Genomic DNA, 18336 nt, shown 5'->3' on the forward strand with positions numbered 1-18336 from the left:
TACCTGTCCATAAGAGACAGAAGGTCTCAAACACAAGTTTACTCTTCCAAAATCTCTCATTATGAAATGTCTGTTGCTTTGGCAGCCTGGGCAAACTTACTCAAACAGTAGACAAGTACCTCAGTTTGGTGATGAGACAGTATCTATTCAGATGCTAAAAATGATGAGACATCCCACTGAGTAACTGTTGACAATCAACCTGCTTCATCTAAAAAGAGATGCTCTGATCCCACAGATTTTCTAAAAATCAACAGCTTGTTGAGAAGTAACCAAGCTAAAGTTGAGTTGAATTTTCCTTTTACAAACCTGAACAATAAGGAATGAAGCAACTCGGACTGTAATCAAGCTTCTTCATGAATCGAATTTGCCCATTATCCTTAAGGCAAAAGAAATTTCTCTCACCAAGCACAAAAACAGAGGAAACTGCCTGATTAAAGGAGACAACGCATATATCCAGTGCGTGCTCGCCGAGGTTTAAAACCCAATCCACCTTCAAAAGAAAAACAACATGCTTCATAGATCAGTTGACAGCTGCATATTACAGACCAAACTTAGAGAAGGCTCAGAGCTCATCAAGTTACATGAACATCATAAACATAGACAGAAAAGTAAAATCAAGGTCTTTTTCTAAGGGAGGGTTATCCTATTATTTTGAGGGCAGTTGGCAATTTTCCTTATTGTGAGTAAAGCAGCAAAAACACACACTTTTTAAACCAGTCATGATTTGATGGCTATGCACTTAAGTGCATTCAAATTTTAATACACACATCCCATTCAAAATTAAAATGCTTCATACTTTAACTATTAAATCCAAGAGCAGAGCATTAAAATCATTTAAATCTGTACATATCCTTAGATAAAGGGCAAGGCTGGAAAGCAAAAGGTGGTAGCTTATTATACCAATACATGTAAATGGAAAAATGGACAGAGTTTTAGCTGTATAAGCCAACATTTGTGCTTGCAGTCACTAATGTATCAGACCCTTCAGTCTGATGAACGTTTGTATGCATCAGTCTGATTTTCCTACTACAAATTCTGAATTCCTGAAGTAAAAAGAAGTATCCAGGTTGAACTGTCAGCACTTCCTACGAGAACAGCATCAATCACTTTGCTTAAAGAACATTGAATGTGTTTGTAAGCATAGTTGCCTATCTAACACATTAAGCTGGAAGTGCCATCTGAAAAGTCAAAGGTAAAAAAAGCCAGGCTTGTTACATTTGTCTTCATGTTTGCTTCTCATTTTATATTAAAAAATAATTGTATTTGCAGCATTTCCAAATTTCTTATTTAAAAACTATGTCTTCTCCTAACTCGAGATTCAGGATTCTGACTGACTTACAGTTTCAAAGAGTTCTATGATCAGCCACTGGAAGGAAGATGCTCTCCCAGTATCTTAGTTTTGTACCTGAAATATGCTGAGTGTACCCAGTACAAGCAATTCTATTGCAGGACCTCAAAGAAGGAAATTTTATTCCTCTTAATAGGAGACAACTCTAATATTAAACAACTTAGTCCCAGGGATCTCCTGAAGACTATTGAATCCACGGGTTTTGTGACCAGAAGAGCCCAAGATACTATTTATGGAACTGTTTTTCACTGCAGAGTTTCCCTAATGGAATGAGGTTCCTTTTCTAAGTCCAGTACAAAGTCACAACTAAGCTTAAATTAAAAACATGAGCTATATTTCCCAATTATCTATTTTACTACATCTTAAGTTCTGTATTACAAAGACTGCCTTAGAAATAGTCATTTCCAGTACACAGTTCTCCCATGGGGTTTCTTTTTTTTTCTCCTTAGAACATCAGTGAGTTTTAAGGCCCAACCTTAAACAACTGAAAGAAATCTTAATAGAAATCTACTGGAGTCTTTCCACTGCCTTTAATGGCAATTGGATCAGGTCCTTTGTCAGCAGACAGTGTTTCCATTCGTTACTTAGCATTGGTTTCTTTACCATGGAGGCAGCGTACCATACAGGTTAAGTAAAATAAACAGGTTTTACCACAAGTCTTTTTCCAGAACTAAGTTTCGCCTGGTCTGTTTCTTGTCTTTCATCAGCATCTGTTGCAAACGCCAGCACTTGGTATCTGTTTAGAAGAAAGGATGTTTAAAAAAAAAGTAACAAATAAAATGTATCTTTGTAGTTAATACCCTTATATTAAGTACAAAATAACATAATTATCATATTATGAGTATAGATGTGCAGTAAAGCACAGTCAAAAAGGATTGTTAGAAAGCCTACTGCAACACATCTATCAACAGCAAAGATGATGAGATAAATACCACTGTAGGCTAACAGCTAAGCGTAAAGGCAGAAATTAAACCAAACATTTCTATTCAGACTTTATCTGGTGTTAAACTGTTTCAACAGCTAAATATACCAGAGGATAGAAATCTACGCCACAAAGACTGCAAGAAACCAACATATTTTCAAGTGGTGACATTAGGATTCTAATACAAAACTGAATTTGTTTCTCTTAAGCTTTTTCATAACCTCCTAAACTACGCAGAAATGCAATCTGCTATATGTAACAGTTACACTCTCAAACACATCCATTAACCAAGTGATACCAATCCAAGATATAACAGTGAATTGGCACCAACAGGTTGCACATCTAGCAACAGATGAGAGGTCTGCAAGTTTGGGTTGGGATTTATTACTTCTCAACTGCCAACCAGCCACTTAAGAAAACTGGCAATGGAGAAACGAGAACAAGAGATGTCAACTGCCAGCAAAGCTTTGCACATCCATCCTCATATGCAATCCTCAACGTTCGAAATGTCCTCATTGACACTTCTGTAACTTATTCCTTTCCTGAATTACTCCATTGCTCAAGTATCACATTAACTTTATCAGTAAAAATACTGGTTTCCTACAGAAGTAAAATAAGCAAGAAAAGAATTATCCAAAAGACAGCATTCAACTCTGGAAGTCGCAGAGTGCCACCAGCTCCTAAACTCAAACCAGAACAGTTCTGAATGCTCCAATTCAAGTTGAACAAATAGATGTATGGATTTTTGTATATTGTCAGACTTACAGATTGAAAACAGTGATACCAGCAGCCCTCACACTTCGGGTGCATGTGTTGTAGTGCTCACTATTGAAAGATATTAGTTTCTAACAATATTTACTTACAGAAGTAAAGTATGTACTTGGAGTAAGAAATTTAACTGCGTAAGGGGAATGCCTAGTTAAAAATACTAAATAAGCCGCTTCTAGCACAATTATTATGTCTTTAATTGTCCTCTAGATGAACAAATTCAGTTCCCTCTTCCAGTTTAACACATTTGTAGGATAAGCTGCAGATTCTGACCAAATACAACTTTTTCTTTTCACCTATTTTATTGACAGTCTTAGCTAGCATATTGTCATTTTATTAACTCAGCAAGGACTAATACATAGTTTTCAAAGCAAACTCCCATCAATCTGCAGTATGTACTGATGCTTAAGGTTCGAATGGAGAAAGAATAATGCAAAGCAAGCATCAAGCTCCTTGCTCTTTTCACACCTTTGAAGCTGCCCAATCTGTTCAATAATGGGCCAGTTTCCTGGACCTGCTTTCTTACATCTGAAATATCTCTGGAAGTCCTTGTTCTTCAGACCCTCTGTCAGTAGAGGTTTTAACAAAGCCCTGTCTCAAATCTCTTCCAAAAATTGAAGATTCATCAGACTAACACCTATTTGCATCAAAATAAAAATCCCATTGAAACAAGAAGAAGGAATATCTTCCTCAAGCAGCATAGTGCAGACAACACTGAAAGCACTGATTAGACTCAACTGAAGCAGGGAAAATCCTGGCACTTGCAGGACAACTTGATGAGCTAGTAAACTTAACACACTAATGCAAATAAAATAGGTCCATAAAGTCCTTAGGACATACAATATGCTTACTTCTGTGACTGCACAGAGGCAGTAATCACTAAACAATGCAAAACATCCTATTTTTCTTCTTTCCTGCAATTACTCATCACCTGCTTTGGGATACTATGTTAGTACAGGCAATAAGAATTACACATGATTACTTCTGGTTTACAGACTAAATGACAGCATCAAAACATGCTCTAATCACTGAACATGAACACATACTTGTAACTCTCAACCTGTCGACAAGATGACACTGTAATGAAAGAGTCAGTCCGAGAGCTGTAAGTCAAGGGACCAGGCAGCAGAAAACCAGGTAGAAAACGGCCAAAAGCATAGCTTTCCTGCTCAAACAACATGAGCATCCCATCCATGGACTGTATACAGATCAAATCTCGACCTAAGGAAAACAAGAGAAAGAAAATACAAAGGAAACAAAGCAATGTTATTTATATAGTTTTAATCCTAAAATTTTTAGTAAATGAAAGTTGTACTCAGAAGTAATCCTAACAAAAATAAGATTCATTTTAATTTACATGAGTATTTACTATGAGGAAAAATGCTAAATATGCCAACCTCAATAAAGGCTTGCTTATTAAAATAGACTAGATGGGGGGGGGATAACATTCAGAACATATTAAGAGCAAAAAAGAGAGTCAGATATTTTATTTCAAACCAAAATTCCTAAGGCTATTACTATTACAATCTCAGTTTAAAGAAATGTTTAATACTCCCAAAACCCCAAATTATTTTGGTTCTTAAATGCCTCTATACCTTACAAGCAGTCATAACAACCACGGTTTAAAAATAACCCCTTCTACTCTTTCAAGTCTACTTAAGCAATGTAATACAAAGTCTAACAAATATGCATTGTTGTGAAAACAATACAATGGTAATGTTTTCCACACTTCGCATTCACATTTTGTGTCTTGTGGGAAAGAAAACACCAAAACCAAACCAAAACAGCCCCACTCTGTGTTATCAACAAGACCAAGGAATTGTTCTATATGGAGGACAATGGAAATTCACCTTCCTAAGCTGAAAAAACAATGTAAGAATGTGTATTAATGTAGGAACATGCCATACAACAGCAATTCAGCGTGGAAACCATTACTGCTCACAAGTAATCAGACTGAGGTTTTGCCTAAAGACAAACCAATATGTCTTTGGGTTTTTCCTACTACTGCAAGGGAGAAAATGTAAATCTATCATCTTTACAGCAGCTCATTAAACCAGTGACCACTTGTCACTAGCGGCTTCAATTTGATGATTTCAGCCTCAAAAGTTTCATCTAGAACATGCTGAAGTTTGCACCGCTACCCTGGAAACTCGAAATGTTTTAGATGTTCCCTCTTCTATGTGCAGAATTAAGTCCTTCTAGAAAATGGAGACTCTTTAAGTCTGTTAACAGCCAAAGCCAATGAAGAAATGTTTCCTTTGACTAAAAGCAATCATTTTTGAGAGAATTATTATGGGTTGAGAGATATATTGTTGTATTTGGGAGAGTATACATGGGCTTTTGGAGACCCAAAAGCATTTTCTAAACAGAGAAACTGGTTTAGAACTAGGACTTCCCTTGGATTTTCTGCACAGACTTTTAAAAGGATAAAGTGTGGTCTAGGGCTTCTGTTCAATCTTAAAATTTATTGGTTATAAAATTAGAAACACACAGCACACAAACACATCAGACATGCAGATATACACACAACTCCTGCATGTGCACAACTCACGCATTTCCTCTGAAATTATCTCTATAAAGCAGCTTTACTAAGTCTCTAAAACAATCATTTACCCTCTTAAACATTCTTCACAGAACACATTCCAGGATTTTCTGATAGATTCATAACTTGTAGCTGATTTCTACACCTAAAATATGTGGTATTCAAGAGGTTCCAGCAACTACTGACCATAGTCAGAATATTTGGTTTGCTACTTACACTGAGTCTCCGAAGTACTAGCCAAGAGCACTGCAATGACTTTACTAGCAGATGATTCAGGAATAACAGTGATCTATAAGTACCTTTTATGTTTCAATTAAAAAATAAAGATGTGTGTGTGAAGTTATTTCATGTTAAGGTTACTACAATTCCAAATGCCCTCCTTTTCATCAGTAAGAGCTGACACTATCAGCTACTATTAGCGTAAATTAAAAATACATATATGTTTGTGTAAATTAAACATATACATAAAAGAATTGTAGCAACTACACAAGTTAAGTTCACTTTATCACTTGAAGAACACTAAGGCTATGAGTAGACAAATGAGAGAAATCAATCTAATGCTAAGGAGGTAAGTGATCCCTGCTCGCTCACCTCCTTCCCTGTGAGTATCCAGACCCCTTTGCCCAGGACACACAGTTCCTCCCCATTCCCAAGTCAGATATAGTACTTCTCTGACCACTGTTAAGCTGATAGCAGGACTCATCCTGAATTTGTAGTTTTTTTAAGTTTCAGACAAGTGAATTATCACCCCACAGAAATAACTCCATTCAAGCTTAAAAGCGTGACATGGCTCTGGGGGTGATGGTTAAAGATATATGGGCCCAGGTGGTTTTCCTCCTCCTTCATCCTGCTGAGAAACCTCTTTAAGGACTGACAGCCTTTAGAAAGAGAGGGGATCCTCTAACTAAATCCAGCAGAAGTATCTTTGCCAACTCAGTAGGAAAATCTTAACACGTAAGTGGACAATGAGGAAGGAGGACTGAAGAGTGGTTAAAGTGCCAGGCTCAGAGGTGTGTTGCCATTCAGAGGGACCTCAACAGGCTGGAGAAGTAGGCAAATAGGAATGTTGTAAGTTCAAAGACAAAGGCAAAGTCCTGCCCCAGGAAGGAATAACCCCGGGCATCAGTATACACTGGGGACCAAACAGCTGGAAAAAGGTTCTGCAGAGATGGACTTGGGGTCTATACCATGTACCAGCAATGTGCCCTTGCAGCAACGGCAGCCAACAGTATCCCAGGCTACATCAGGAAGAGCATCACCAGGAAGCTGAAGGAAGCAATCCTTCCCCTCAACTTGGTATTGGTGAGGCCACATCCAGAGCACTGAGCCTAGTTCTGGGCTCCCCAGTGCAAAAACACATCTAGGGACATACCACAGCAAGCCCAGCTAAGGGCCACAGACATTATGAAGGAACTGGTACATCTTTCAGATGAGAACCTAGGGAGCTGGGGGTGCTCAGCCTAGAGCTCAGGGGAACCTCATCAATGTGCATTAATACCCAATGGGAGAGAATGAATAAGAGAGAGACAGACTATTCTCTGTGGCACAAAGTTACAAGACAAAAGTCAACGGGAACAAACTGTATCACATGAAAATCTACCAGAATTTAAGAAAAGGCTGGTTGGTTGGTTGGGTTTTTTTACTGTGAATATCAAACACTGGAACCCATTGTCCAGAAAGGCTGTAGAATGACCTTCCATGGACGTACTGAAACCACAACTGAACACAACCCTGAGAAACTTCTAGATGAACCTGCTTGGAAACTGGGATTGGACTAGATGATGTCAAGAGAAGAATAACTCACATAAAGCATTCTATCTTTCATGTCTGATCTACTCTAAGGCACTATGGGAGATATCTGTTCTTCAGTGCTGTGAAATTTCACAGGATTTAGTCCTATCATGTACTGCTGATCAGCAAACAATGGAAACCATTAATGTGAGCTGGTTTGCACTGTTATGCTATCAGTGCTAATGATGCCCAGCTTCCACTTCCCAACAGCTACTGACAGTATTATCACATTGCTGACACAGACTTTTGCATCCAGCCGTATAAAATTATGAGTAACCAGTAAAAGCACTCAGAAACTTGCACAAACACTGATAACCAGTAAAAGGTGCTAGCCCACTGGTTGCCAGCACAGCCTTAGGTAGTTACCTTATAGTTATTGCCTACTAGAATTAACTAGTGGTATTTTCATTTGGCTTGCAAGGAAACAGTGCTGCCTAATCCAGGTGTCCACGTGACCACAGCTGCTCTACATCTGTTACCTCAAAACCACACACATTCACATTCAAAGGCATACTGAAAACCCTCCCAACACTATACATTAGCCAACTACTGAGCTCCACTTGATTTTACACCTTTATCAAGAACGCAACGCTCTAAGTCTGGGTGTAGAGAATCTTCAACTCCCCTTCAGAGTTGTTATGAATTTTCCTACCATCAGCTGTGTTCTAGAGAAGAAACCTGCAGCTGTCTGCCCTGCTTCCAGAACCTTAACTTTCATTGTCTAGCTTCTATGGAACTCCTTGGTACCTGAAACCTGAAGGCAAGTAGAAGTGTTGAAGTGTTACTGCTTAAGTAACAAGTAGTAATAGCTTCTGCTCCCACGTGCATTATGAGTATCAATCTTATTCATTGATGACTGAGTATCAATCTTACTCATTACATCATGAAAATGATGAAAACTGTATCATTTTCTGCAATAAAGATGGAGCTACATAAGGTGTTAGACATACCTTTAACATTCATAATCCCTAACCACATACAAATATCAATGTTAAAATCTCTCCTGTTTAACAGTAGTGATATGATTGAATATACCATGACTGAGAAGTTCTTTAGAGCACTCCAATGCAGTACTGAACTGTACTGTCTGCAAAAACACATATAAGGCACCTAAGACTCAATCAGTAATCACTTTCTGACTCCAAGTGCACAGCATCACTTCTTATACACCTACTGCTTTGACCATCATATTTGTGTTGTTGCCACTCACCAATTCTCAAATTAGGATTTTAACTACCTTGTACTAGTCGTTCAAACTCCAATTATCCAAACTGCTCCATGTAAAGCATAATTAAAGAAAATTAAATGGTGTATGAACTCTTTATTTCCCAGCATTTTATAGGTCAACTTATTTCCTTTGGCCATTTGTTTTTAATGTGTAGCTGGTGAAGGGAGTTTTTATGTTTCACTTCAAGAAATGCAGTCGTCCAAAAACTGGGCCAGAAATGTCCATTTCAAAAAAGCTTATTGCAGCCAGTTGGCTTCACCAGTGACATATTTATAAAGTGAAAATATAAACCATAGTGTTTTCTGCAGATCAGATGGAATCACTTAGTATACTCCACATAGTTTCAGCAGCTCGTGTCTCAAGAGGAATGTCCTGCAGCCAGAAAGTGTTACTTTTAAGCACGAGTCCAGCTACTGTTGTTTTGTACTTTTGTTATTCTAGCATGATATGAATACATTTACGTCACACTTTTAAACCACAACGTATTTTCAGAGCTAATGCAAAGCCAAAATGAGAGGCAGGTGGTAGCTCTTTGAAATAAGCTTCTAATTAAAGTTATTTTGGAGCTCAAGGCTTTTCTTTTTTTTTGCATGTTAATGATTTCCTCTGCTCCGAGCCTCCCCTCTGGCACCAAATCATTTTCATTAAAAGTACATTATGTAAGCACGAGGCCTGAGCACCACGTGAACTCATGCCATGAAAACTACACTATCAAATGGGATGATTTAGAGATCAGAAAAAGCTTCATAGTTACAGCTTTCAGGGAGACGTCAGCAGGGATAACTTTACTGCCTTCAATGGTAATCAAAAGCTTCAGTCAAAAGCCTTGTGTGGAAGGAAGAGTCAATTAGAAGATCAACTGCCATTTATAAGATGCCCAGGAACCTAAAAGCCCTTTCATGATACATGGAAAATGTATTCCTAATATGATAAAAGAAGTTAAATCCATCACACAAACTGTATTCCCACACACTGGAACAGAAATTAGTGTCCTGATATCAAACAAGAAAAAAACGTTTTCTTTTTCCTTCATCATTGAAATTTGCCCCAAAAAATTTCTCTCAGCACAGAAAAAAGTCTCCTCCAGTTCAAAGCCATTCTGGAGAATTCAACTTGCTGCAGAGTATAGGTCCTGAAACAAAACAGATCTGGGTCAACCATGTGAAAAGCACTTCAGGAATCCCTTCTGGCTAATGGAAAACCCATTTGAAAGCATGACAAGCAGTTCTTAACAACGATGTATGCCTAGAAAAAGGCAAGTCTTAGGTTACTTCCCTAACCCAAAGCAGGAAGCACATGTCAGTGTGCATTCTTAAAGACCTCTGAATTGACTAGCTTGGTGGTCTGGTGGCTGCTCACTGCATTACTACAGAAGGGATCAAAAGTCAGGACTTCAGCTGCAGCCATTCATTCTAGGCCAGAGGACCTGATGGCACTGCCAAGGTGGTACAATACCCAGAAGAAAGGGACAAACACCCCGCATCATCCAACGCTAAAGCATGTCCCCATCCCAAACAATGCACGACGCGTACCTATGTTCCAGCTGAGGCTGACTCAGTGCTTTTCTGCTGGAAGGGAAGAAAAACAGAGAAGTGGATAGGAGTTTAAGAGAAAATAACCCAAGTGTTTAAGGAAAACGCTCAATGCTTATTCCACTGATGTCAGCTTTCATTATTTTGTAATCCCTTCCCAAAATCAAAGCAGTGCAGCAAAACATGGTCACAAGTCCCAACACAAGAGATGCTCTCTCTGCAACAGCCCGCTCTGTAAGACCACTCCCTGGTCAAGACACAGTAAAGCAGGCAGTTGGAGCTGCCACGAGAAAGAGCATCTTCCTGCTTCTCTCAGCCATCATCCTGTATCCTCCCTACCTAACCTCTTGCAGGCTTCAGCTTGCCATAAAGCATCAGGGGGATTTAGATGACAAGATCTTGAACTATTAAAGTATCTGCAAAGGCCAATCAGCCCTCACTTACACAATCAATCCTTTAGAGACCTGTGATACACTCCTTTATTCTTGATCTGCTGTTACTGAAGATGATGACTTGGGAATGATCCATTTATGATACTGACCTGAGATGGTGGCAGGACCCTTAGAAACAACACTAATATGAGGCAAAGCAGCACAGAAGATTTAAATGCAGTGAAGTATCACAGCTGCAACATCCAGCACACTTTTTCAGTTGCTACTGAAAAAAAAGTCCACTATTTGGCACTGTATAAACATGAAAGGTAAAATCTCCTCCCCTAATAGTACTAAAATCTGTTTTTCAATACAGCATTAATTCCAGACAGTATAAACAGAACGGGTCTTTAAAAAGAGCACTGACATATGCTTTTCCTAAAGAGGATAGGAGAAATTCTAGTCTGGGAACCTTTGCAATGGCAAGCTGCCTTCATCTGCATTTATACACCTATCCTATATCATATAAATATTACAGAACATCTTACTGAGCTAGCAAATCTCCCACAAATAAAAATGAAGTAAAAACAAGCATTTGCCCTCCCAAATCAATAGCCTTTGACTTTATAGTTAAGGCACACGGATGTTTTTAATGAATCACAAACCAATAGCAGACCTTGTATTGAGCTCAGCTGAATATAGGCCCTATTCTGCAATATTTTAGGTACTTTCAAAAGATACCAGTAGGATCTTAAGCCACCATCAGACAATAAATACACCATGTTTACACTTCCATTTAAGACAGCCCTGCAGATTTATAACCAAACAGAATACAAAATCCCACTGTTAAAACCCAGTGAAATTCCCCATCTTTCCTCCTATTTCTTCATTTCTAATCTCCTTAAAGGAAGAAGCTTCACGATTCCCGAGCACTTCCCAAAGTATTTTGATTCTTGACTAATTCTGAGCTAGAGAATGGTTGAAAATATTTGCTGAAGAACACACTCCAGAATAACTGAAGCCACATCCAAAGAACTCCTGAAAACCAGTTTAGAACAAAGCCTAACAGTCTGAGGCTTGCAATGCAAAAGTGGCAGTTCACAGGCTGTTACATGGAACACCTCTACCTCTTCAAGTAGTTTCAAATACCCCGCTAAAATTAGAAATACACAGCTTGACTAAAGATCCTCAAAACCACCGTAAAATACAGCCACTTTTCACACTCAGATCATTTGCTTATATATCTCCTCGGCTACTAACCAACACACAGGAAGGACTAACTCTTACTTTGTGGTCAAATGAGTCCACGAATTACGTCTCCATCAACAAAATAATCACCATCCCCATGGATTTCCTTTTTGGCAATCTCAGAAAAGACACCATGGATTTAGCAAAGCAGGAACAATTTGTTATCTTGTATTTAAGAGTGTTGGAAGCACACTGCAAATGCTGAGATTATCTTACTCCTTCGTCACTAACCTTGCAATGTATTCTTTTCACACTTTTGCAGGTAAGCAGGATGAGGCATTTTCATCCCAAACAAAGAGCAATATTCAGAGAAGTCTACCAAGGAGCAGTTGCAAACATTTTGTTTCTGCTGTAATCCTTCCTTGTCCTTTTCATTATAGTCACCAAATACGATTTATTTCTTTGGAGGGGTTGTGTTTATCTTCATTAAACCAGGGTCAAGATCAGACTCAGTCATGTTAAAGAAACAGAAAAGTTTAGCAAAGCTGCAGCATTATTTCTTTTACTTATGAACACTTCCTGCTCTGCTGAACTTTTCTTTAAACCATTCTGAATTCTCTTGATTCCCCTAAAACTTTGCCCTTTGAAACGACAGCATTGTACAGCACCAGCCCTTGAACATCCAGTAGGCAGAGGCTCTGCTACTAAGCAAGAACTATGGTGAAGGTAAGCTCAAGTCTCACTTACCAAAGCTTGCATTGCCACCCAGGGGAAAACATGGCAGTTCTACGCAAAACAACTATATACAATTAAATCTAACTTCAGTTTTTACCAGCTTCTTGAATTTCTAGGTATTTGGTGACACTTTTGTAAATCTTATTCAACTGCATATGCCCAGTTGCCCTATTTTCCCAACAATAAACCTATCAACAAGGTCTAAACAAGTTGTAACCATGATCAGAACTAAGTGGATACCACAAAGTTAGAATTCTCCTCATGAATCTGAAAGTAAGATTACCTTGTCACAGTTGTATTGATTTTCATCTCCTCTTGCCAGTTTGTTCCCTCACACTATTGACACTCCAAGGAAAAAAATCTCTCTTGAATGATTTCTAACAGAAATTATTTGCACCAAACCTAATAACCCAAACTAGAATTAGGAGAAAGCACGACAGCCTGAACAAGACGCACTTCACCCCTCTAGGAAAAGCAACTAACAAGGTTTTGGTGACCTTCCAAATAAATTCGTACAAGTTAGAGACTTTGTCATGGAATAGTCATGGATGAATACTAGATATAAGCAAATGCTACATACAAACGCTTCTGAAAGACCCTTGGAGAAGACAAAAGGAGACTGAATAGAAAACTGCATTCTTTTGGATGAAGAAAGCAAGCAAATCTGATAGACAAATGCATCCACATAAAATGCAGGGACATTTACTAAGAAAGTACATGTGTAAATAATAAGGCTGCACAGAGGTTTGAAGTAACAGAAAATTCATCATGCCAAACTATTTATTAGACAGAGTAATAATATATACTGCATCTCTAAACTTTAGAGACAGCATCTCTAAACTTCAGGCAAACATCTGATATGATCTCAGACCACTGTCTCACAGGAAACCAGAGAACGGCAGGCAACAGCACTAAGAAGAAGAATTTGGGAATTAGAGGAGGATGATGAATTAAATATGAGTCAACAATATGTCAGCAAAAGGAGAAATGCAAGATTGGGTCATTATTAATATACACGCACTATTAAAAACATATGAGGTAATTATTGTTCTGCTTGGCACTTGCTGATTCTTGGCAGGAGCACTGCTAGAGCCGTAACCCCACATGTGAGATACAGAACATTTTATACTACCAGTGCACCATGACTGCACACATTTGGGTACTGTACTTCCACTAAAGAAATTCAAAGAAAGTATCACATAAAATCTACCAAAGTTTGGAAAACCAAGTCTTTCACTTACATATACCAGAGCTCCCACAGTTCTCTATTTCTACAATTGGTTTTCCTTCATTTTAATCGTAGTGCTTCAAGTGAAATGCAGATTAAATGCTATCTCCAACAATGTGTAATTGAAGCAGAGTTCTCACATACTGAAGGCAATGGGATTTTTCACTTCAGTTAGCCTCTGATCTTAGTCATTACCGTTACCAGAAGGTGAGAAAGGTGAAAGGAAATGGATGGTGAGAGATTCACACAACACTTTCCTTGACTGTTTTTTCCATCCACATCATCAATTTAAAAGAGGTTCTAAGTCCATAATTTACAAAAGAAAAACCCAGGTGTCCAAAGCTACATGAGAAACCATTTAGAAATAGTCATCAGCAGACCTATTCCGTGAAAAAACTCCTGATGCCCAAGCCTTTCAAATCATCTGCCCTTATCCAGAAGCAATTTAACAGGAAGGTAACAGTTAAACATTCCTCTCCTTACCAGAACTAGCCAATAAATCCAAGTCCAAATTTATACTGCTGCTGTATTTAAACACAGTCACAAGAATCATTTAACCTTACAGCATAAAACTCAGCTGATAATTTTTTTCTGACTAACACCTAATAAAACTCATTCTTGCAGAATTGTGGAAAAGTTAAGCACAGTCTAACCCTTCTTACAGAGTTTCCTGTTACAAGGTCGCATGGTTTACACATATGTTGCATCTCATTATTAAGAAAATTCCTCTGTATAGCACCCTCTTTGTTGGAACTCTGCAGCATACTTTGCCTCTAGGCCAGTGCTATAATAAAAGTAAAATTAATTCAAGGCTATTTGCTGAGGAAAAGACAGGTTCAAGGTATTTTCACACTTCTTTTTGCTTGTAACTTTTTCATGTCAAAGTTGTATTTTCTTTTTTCCTTCTTTTTACTGTTGTTTTATTATTTCCTTTTATTGGTGCAGTACCCATTGAACAAGTTCAAATATATCTGAACTAGGCTGGAAGCTCACTTAAGGCATTAAGTTTCCAGAAGAAAAAATGATTTCCAAAATCTGTGCATTATTAGGAGGATCCAATTCTAAATCATTTATCAAAGCGTTTGAAGAGGTTCTATAAAAACAGGATAAATACACTTATTATTGAACTATTAGATAATGCAAGTATATTCTGTGGAATCACATAAAAGAGTAATATTGCTTTTGCAGTGAAAATAAAAAGCCATTATCTACAAGTGAATATCACTCAAAATAACTCAGCCACTACCAAAGCAAGGTTATTAAACTATGCTTCCTCCCTGTCACTAAATAAAATCAGCATTCTATTCAAGAGTAACCCAATAGCTTGTGTCCCCCGATGGCAAGCTATCAATATGCTGATTCTTCAGTTCTTAAGTAAAAGGCAAAATCTTAATGATGTAAATTGAAGAAGAAAACTGGAAGTGTTGAGAACATTCATACACCCACCTTAACATACCACTTACACCCTGGAGAACAATCACAGAACTCAACCCTCACCTGAGAAAGGTCATCCTCCTCTTACAGCATGTGATCACCCACACACCTCCTAAGCACATCAGATGGTAGCTCAGGAAACCTGCACTTCATCCACCAGCCCTCAAAGTATAGAATTTTAGCATCCACTTCTTATGCACTGTTGTTTGTTCACGTATGACCTACTCTCCTGCCCACCACTCAGTGTAATGCACAACTGGCCACAGCAAATATATAGAGTAAGCTGTAAAGCCACCTAAGCTTCAACTAACAGTGGATTTGTTTTCACTTCTCCATCCACTATAACATTTCATCAGACATTTAGAAGGACTTAGGCTAATGGCTATAAGCTTCAAGAGAAGCAGATCATGTAACAACAAGAGCGAAAAAGCTCAGTATGACCCAGCAGTGTGCACTTGCAGCCCAGAAACTACCTGTGTCCAGGGCTGCATTCCCAACAGCAGGACCAGCACGTAGAGGGAGGGGAATCTCCCCCTCTGCTGCAACTATGAGGAGACCCCCCCTGCAGTCCAAGTTGGTGTCTCTTCCTCAGATTTCACTAAGGGCAGGACAAAACACCATCTCCAGATACCCTCAATGTGAAAAAGACCAAGTCAAGGCACAGGACAGTTTATTTCTACAGGTTGTAGAGGCAAAATGAAGGTAAGTTCAGCACTAACTACCTAAACATCACATCAGAAAAAGGCTATGAAGATTAATTATGAAGTAATACAGATCTGCAGAGACAAAACCGAGTTTTGCTTAATGCCAATTTCCTGCAAATCTTCTACTCTATCAATGTGCAAATTCACGAGGTCCTTAAGCAAACAGTTGACAAATATCTCAACTGTCTCCGAGTGATTACCCAGCTATAAGGAGCTTTATTATTATTATATGAAGATCATTCACAGCTACTGTTTCATATAATTGAAGTCAACACTGCTAAATTAATTAACCAAAATACCTGCACAGCTAGAACAGATCCAACTCAGCATTATTTTAATTCAAAGAACTAGACCTACATGACTCTGTTTAAGAATGGAACAAATCTGTGATCAATGATGTCAATCACAAAACTGAACAATCCTGGCTCAAAATCTCATCAATACTTATGTAACAATCTTCTCAGTCTTTTTTATAAATGCTGTTTTAACTTCATGATTAAATAATATGTAGAATATTGCTTAATAAGACAACTGTTTGTAGATTAATACCAGGTTTATGCCTTAAGAACTGAACTAGAGGCACACTGCTGCACAAAGAATAAGAAAAGGAATTCTTAACCAAAACACTACATCCATTTCATTCGCTTCACTCCATTCTTCTAACAGCATCAAAACATTTAACTCATTTATCAGAAGCTTTCAACCAGTAGGGACTTTCAATAACCCAAATGAAGTCCCATCACTTAGGGTCTACCAGCCCTGTACAACATTTGAAACTGTTTTTACTTCTTTGTCCTCAAGTATCTTGATACCTCACAGAAAGCATCTTAGAGATGCTGTCTGGGATACTAACTACAGTTCTAAACTAACACATCTCATGCTGTGTCTAGTATACACACTGTTTTAAAACTAGCACAGCTGCCTCTGCATCACGCAGCTACAACCACAAAAGCATAAGTACATCCTCACTTGTATTAGAGAACAACTCGCATCTTTGATAAACGGGGTAATAAGGAGAAAGCTTTGCATCTGGGTTATCAACAACTCTAAACAAGCCTAAAATGCTCAACAACTTTCTCACTTCACTCCTAAACAAAATTATAAGCCAGAGTTACGCAAACTCTACTCTTGCTATTACAAGCTGATCAGGTTCTTTAACATAATCTTACTCAATAACATGGTATTTGAGTCAAGTATCTTATAAAGACAATATACTATAGATGTGAAAACAAAAAATACTTTCCAAGATATTGTAAACTAACAGCAAACACAACTTTGCGTCACGAGAGTTGAACTGTTAACACAGCAGTCTCTGGTGGTCTAATTATAGAACCACAGACTGGTTTGTGTTGAAGGGACCTTAAAGCTCCTCCAGCTCCAACCCCTGCCACGGGCAGGGACACCTTCCACTAGAGCAGGTTGCTCCAGGCCCCTGTGTCCAACCTGACCTTCATGGGCAGCCACAGCTTCTCTGGGCAACCTCTGCCAGCGCCTCAGCACCCTCACAGGGAAGAGTTTCTGCCCAAGAGCTCATCTCAATCTCCCCTCTGGCGTGTTCAGGCCATTCCCCTTGCCCTGTCCTTACATCCCTTGTCCAAAGCCCCTCTCCAGGTTTCCTGGAGTCCCTTTAGGCACTGGAGCTGCTCTAAGGTGTCCCCTTCAGGAGCCTTCTCTTCTCCAGGCTGAACCAGCCCAGCTCTCTCAGCCTGGCTCCAGAGCATCTTTCTGGCCTTCTCCAGATGAGCTCAAGCAGATCCACATCCTTCTTACACTGGGGGCCCCAGAGCTGAACGTGGTAACTCCAGGTGGGGTCTCACCAGGGGGAAGAATCACCTTGGCTTATATAAAGTCTATTTTTGTAGAATTGAATCCTCACAATAGGGCTGCAATATAACTCATTAAAGTGCATGCTTTTTCACCTTTGTTTCCTTTCAAAGAAAGGAAAATAAACCAAAAAAGTTTACAGCAGAGTCACCTCAACTTCGTGAAGTTGTACATCTGAAGTAAAACATGAAGACTGTATAATCTGATCATTACTTAAGGGCTGTGACATTTTGTGGCTAGGTTAAAAGTTCACGTGGTTGAAAACCAATGTTCAGCACTCCTAACTCATGGTTTTACCATGAATCATCCTTTCTAAAAAGGCCCATATGCCAGGATCGGAGCATTGCAAATTCAACTTACAGCCCTAAGATCATGAGCAAGAGTTCAAAATTTGGAAAGCAGATAGATGCATTCTACATAACAAAGGAAATAAGTTCAGTTTTTAAAGTCTGGGCTGTCAATACAGGGGTTTTTTCATACAGAATTATTAGTTGCTCTTCCTCTGTCACTTCTTGATAGTTTCATGTTTTCATTTTAGCACCAGTGTTCAGAGACAGCAAGGACCAAATGCAAAGTTAAAGCAGCAAAGAAATGCACGGTTCTGTATGTTGATCTTTCCCTTTGCCACAGAATTTAAAGCTGTAAATCACAATTAACTCTGCCTACACTCGATTTTGATCTTTGTATGTTTTCTCCACTTCTTTCTTTCATGTTTCCATCA

General features: G+C 38.7%; 1 protein-coding gene across 1 annotated transcript in view; it reads right to left on the reverse strand.

The window, feature by feature from the left end:
* BBS9 (Bardet-Biedl syndrome 9) overlaps positions 1-18336 on the reverse strand; it is a gene marked incomplete at its 3' end in the record, with an annotated part of 152426 nt that overhangs the window by 124200 nt on the left and 9890 nt on the right. Inside the window, exons 5-7 of the mRNA XM_010021288.1 lie at positions 4085-4259; positions 2000-2084; positions 307-490 (exon numbers count right to left, since the gene is read on the reverse strand). Of these exons, the coding sequence (XP_010019590.1) occupies positions 307-490; positions 2000-2084; positions 4085-4259 (444 nt within the window). The remainder of the gene's footprint in view (positions 1-306; positions 491-1999; positions 2085-4084; positions 4260-18336) is intronic.

This window comes from Nestor notabilis, unplaced genomic scaffold, assembly GCF_000696875.1.
Source record: "Nestor notabilis isolate BGI_N333 unplaced genomic scaffold, ASM69687v1 scaffold4969, whole genome shotgun sequence".
NCBI classification, from domain to species: domain Eukaryota; kingdom Metazoa; phylum Chordata; class Aves; order Psittaciformes; family Psittacidae; genus Nestor; species Nestor notabilis.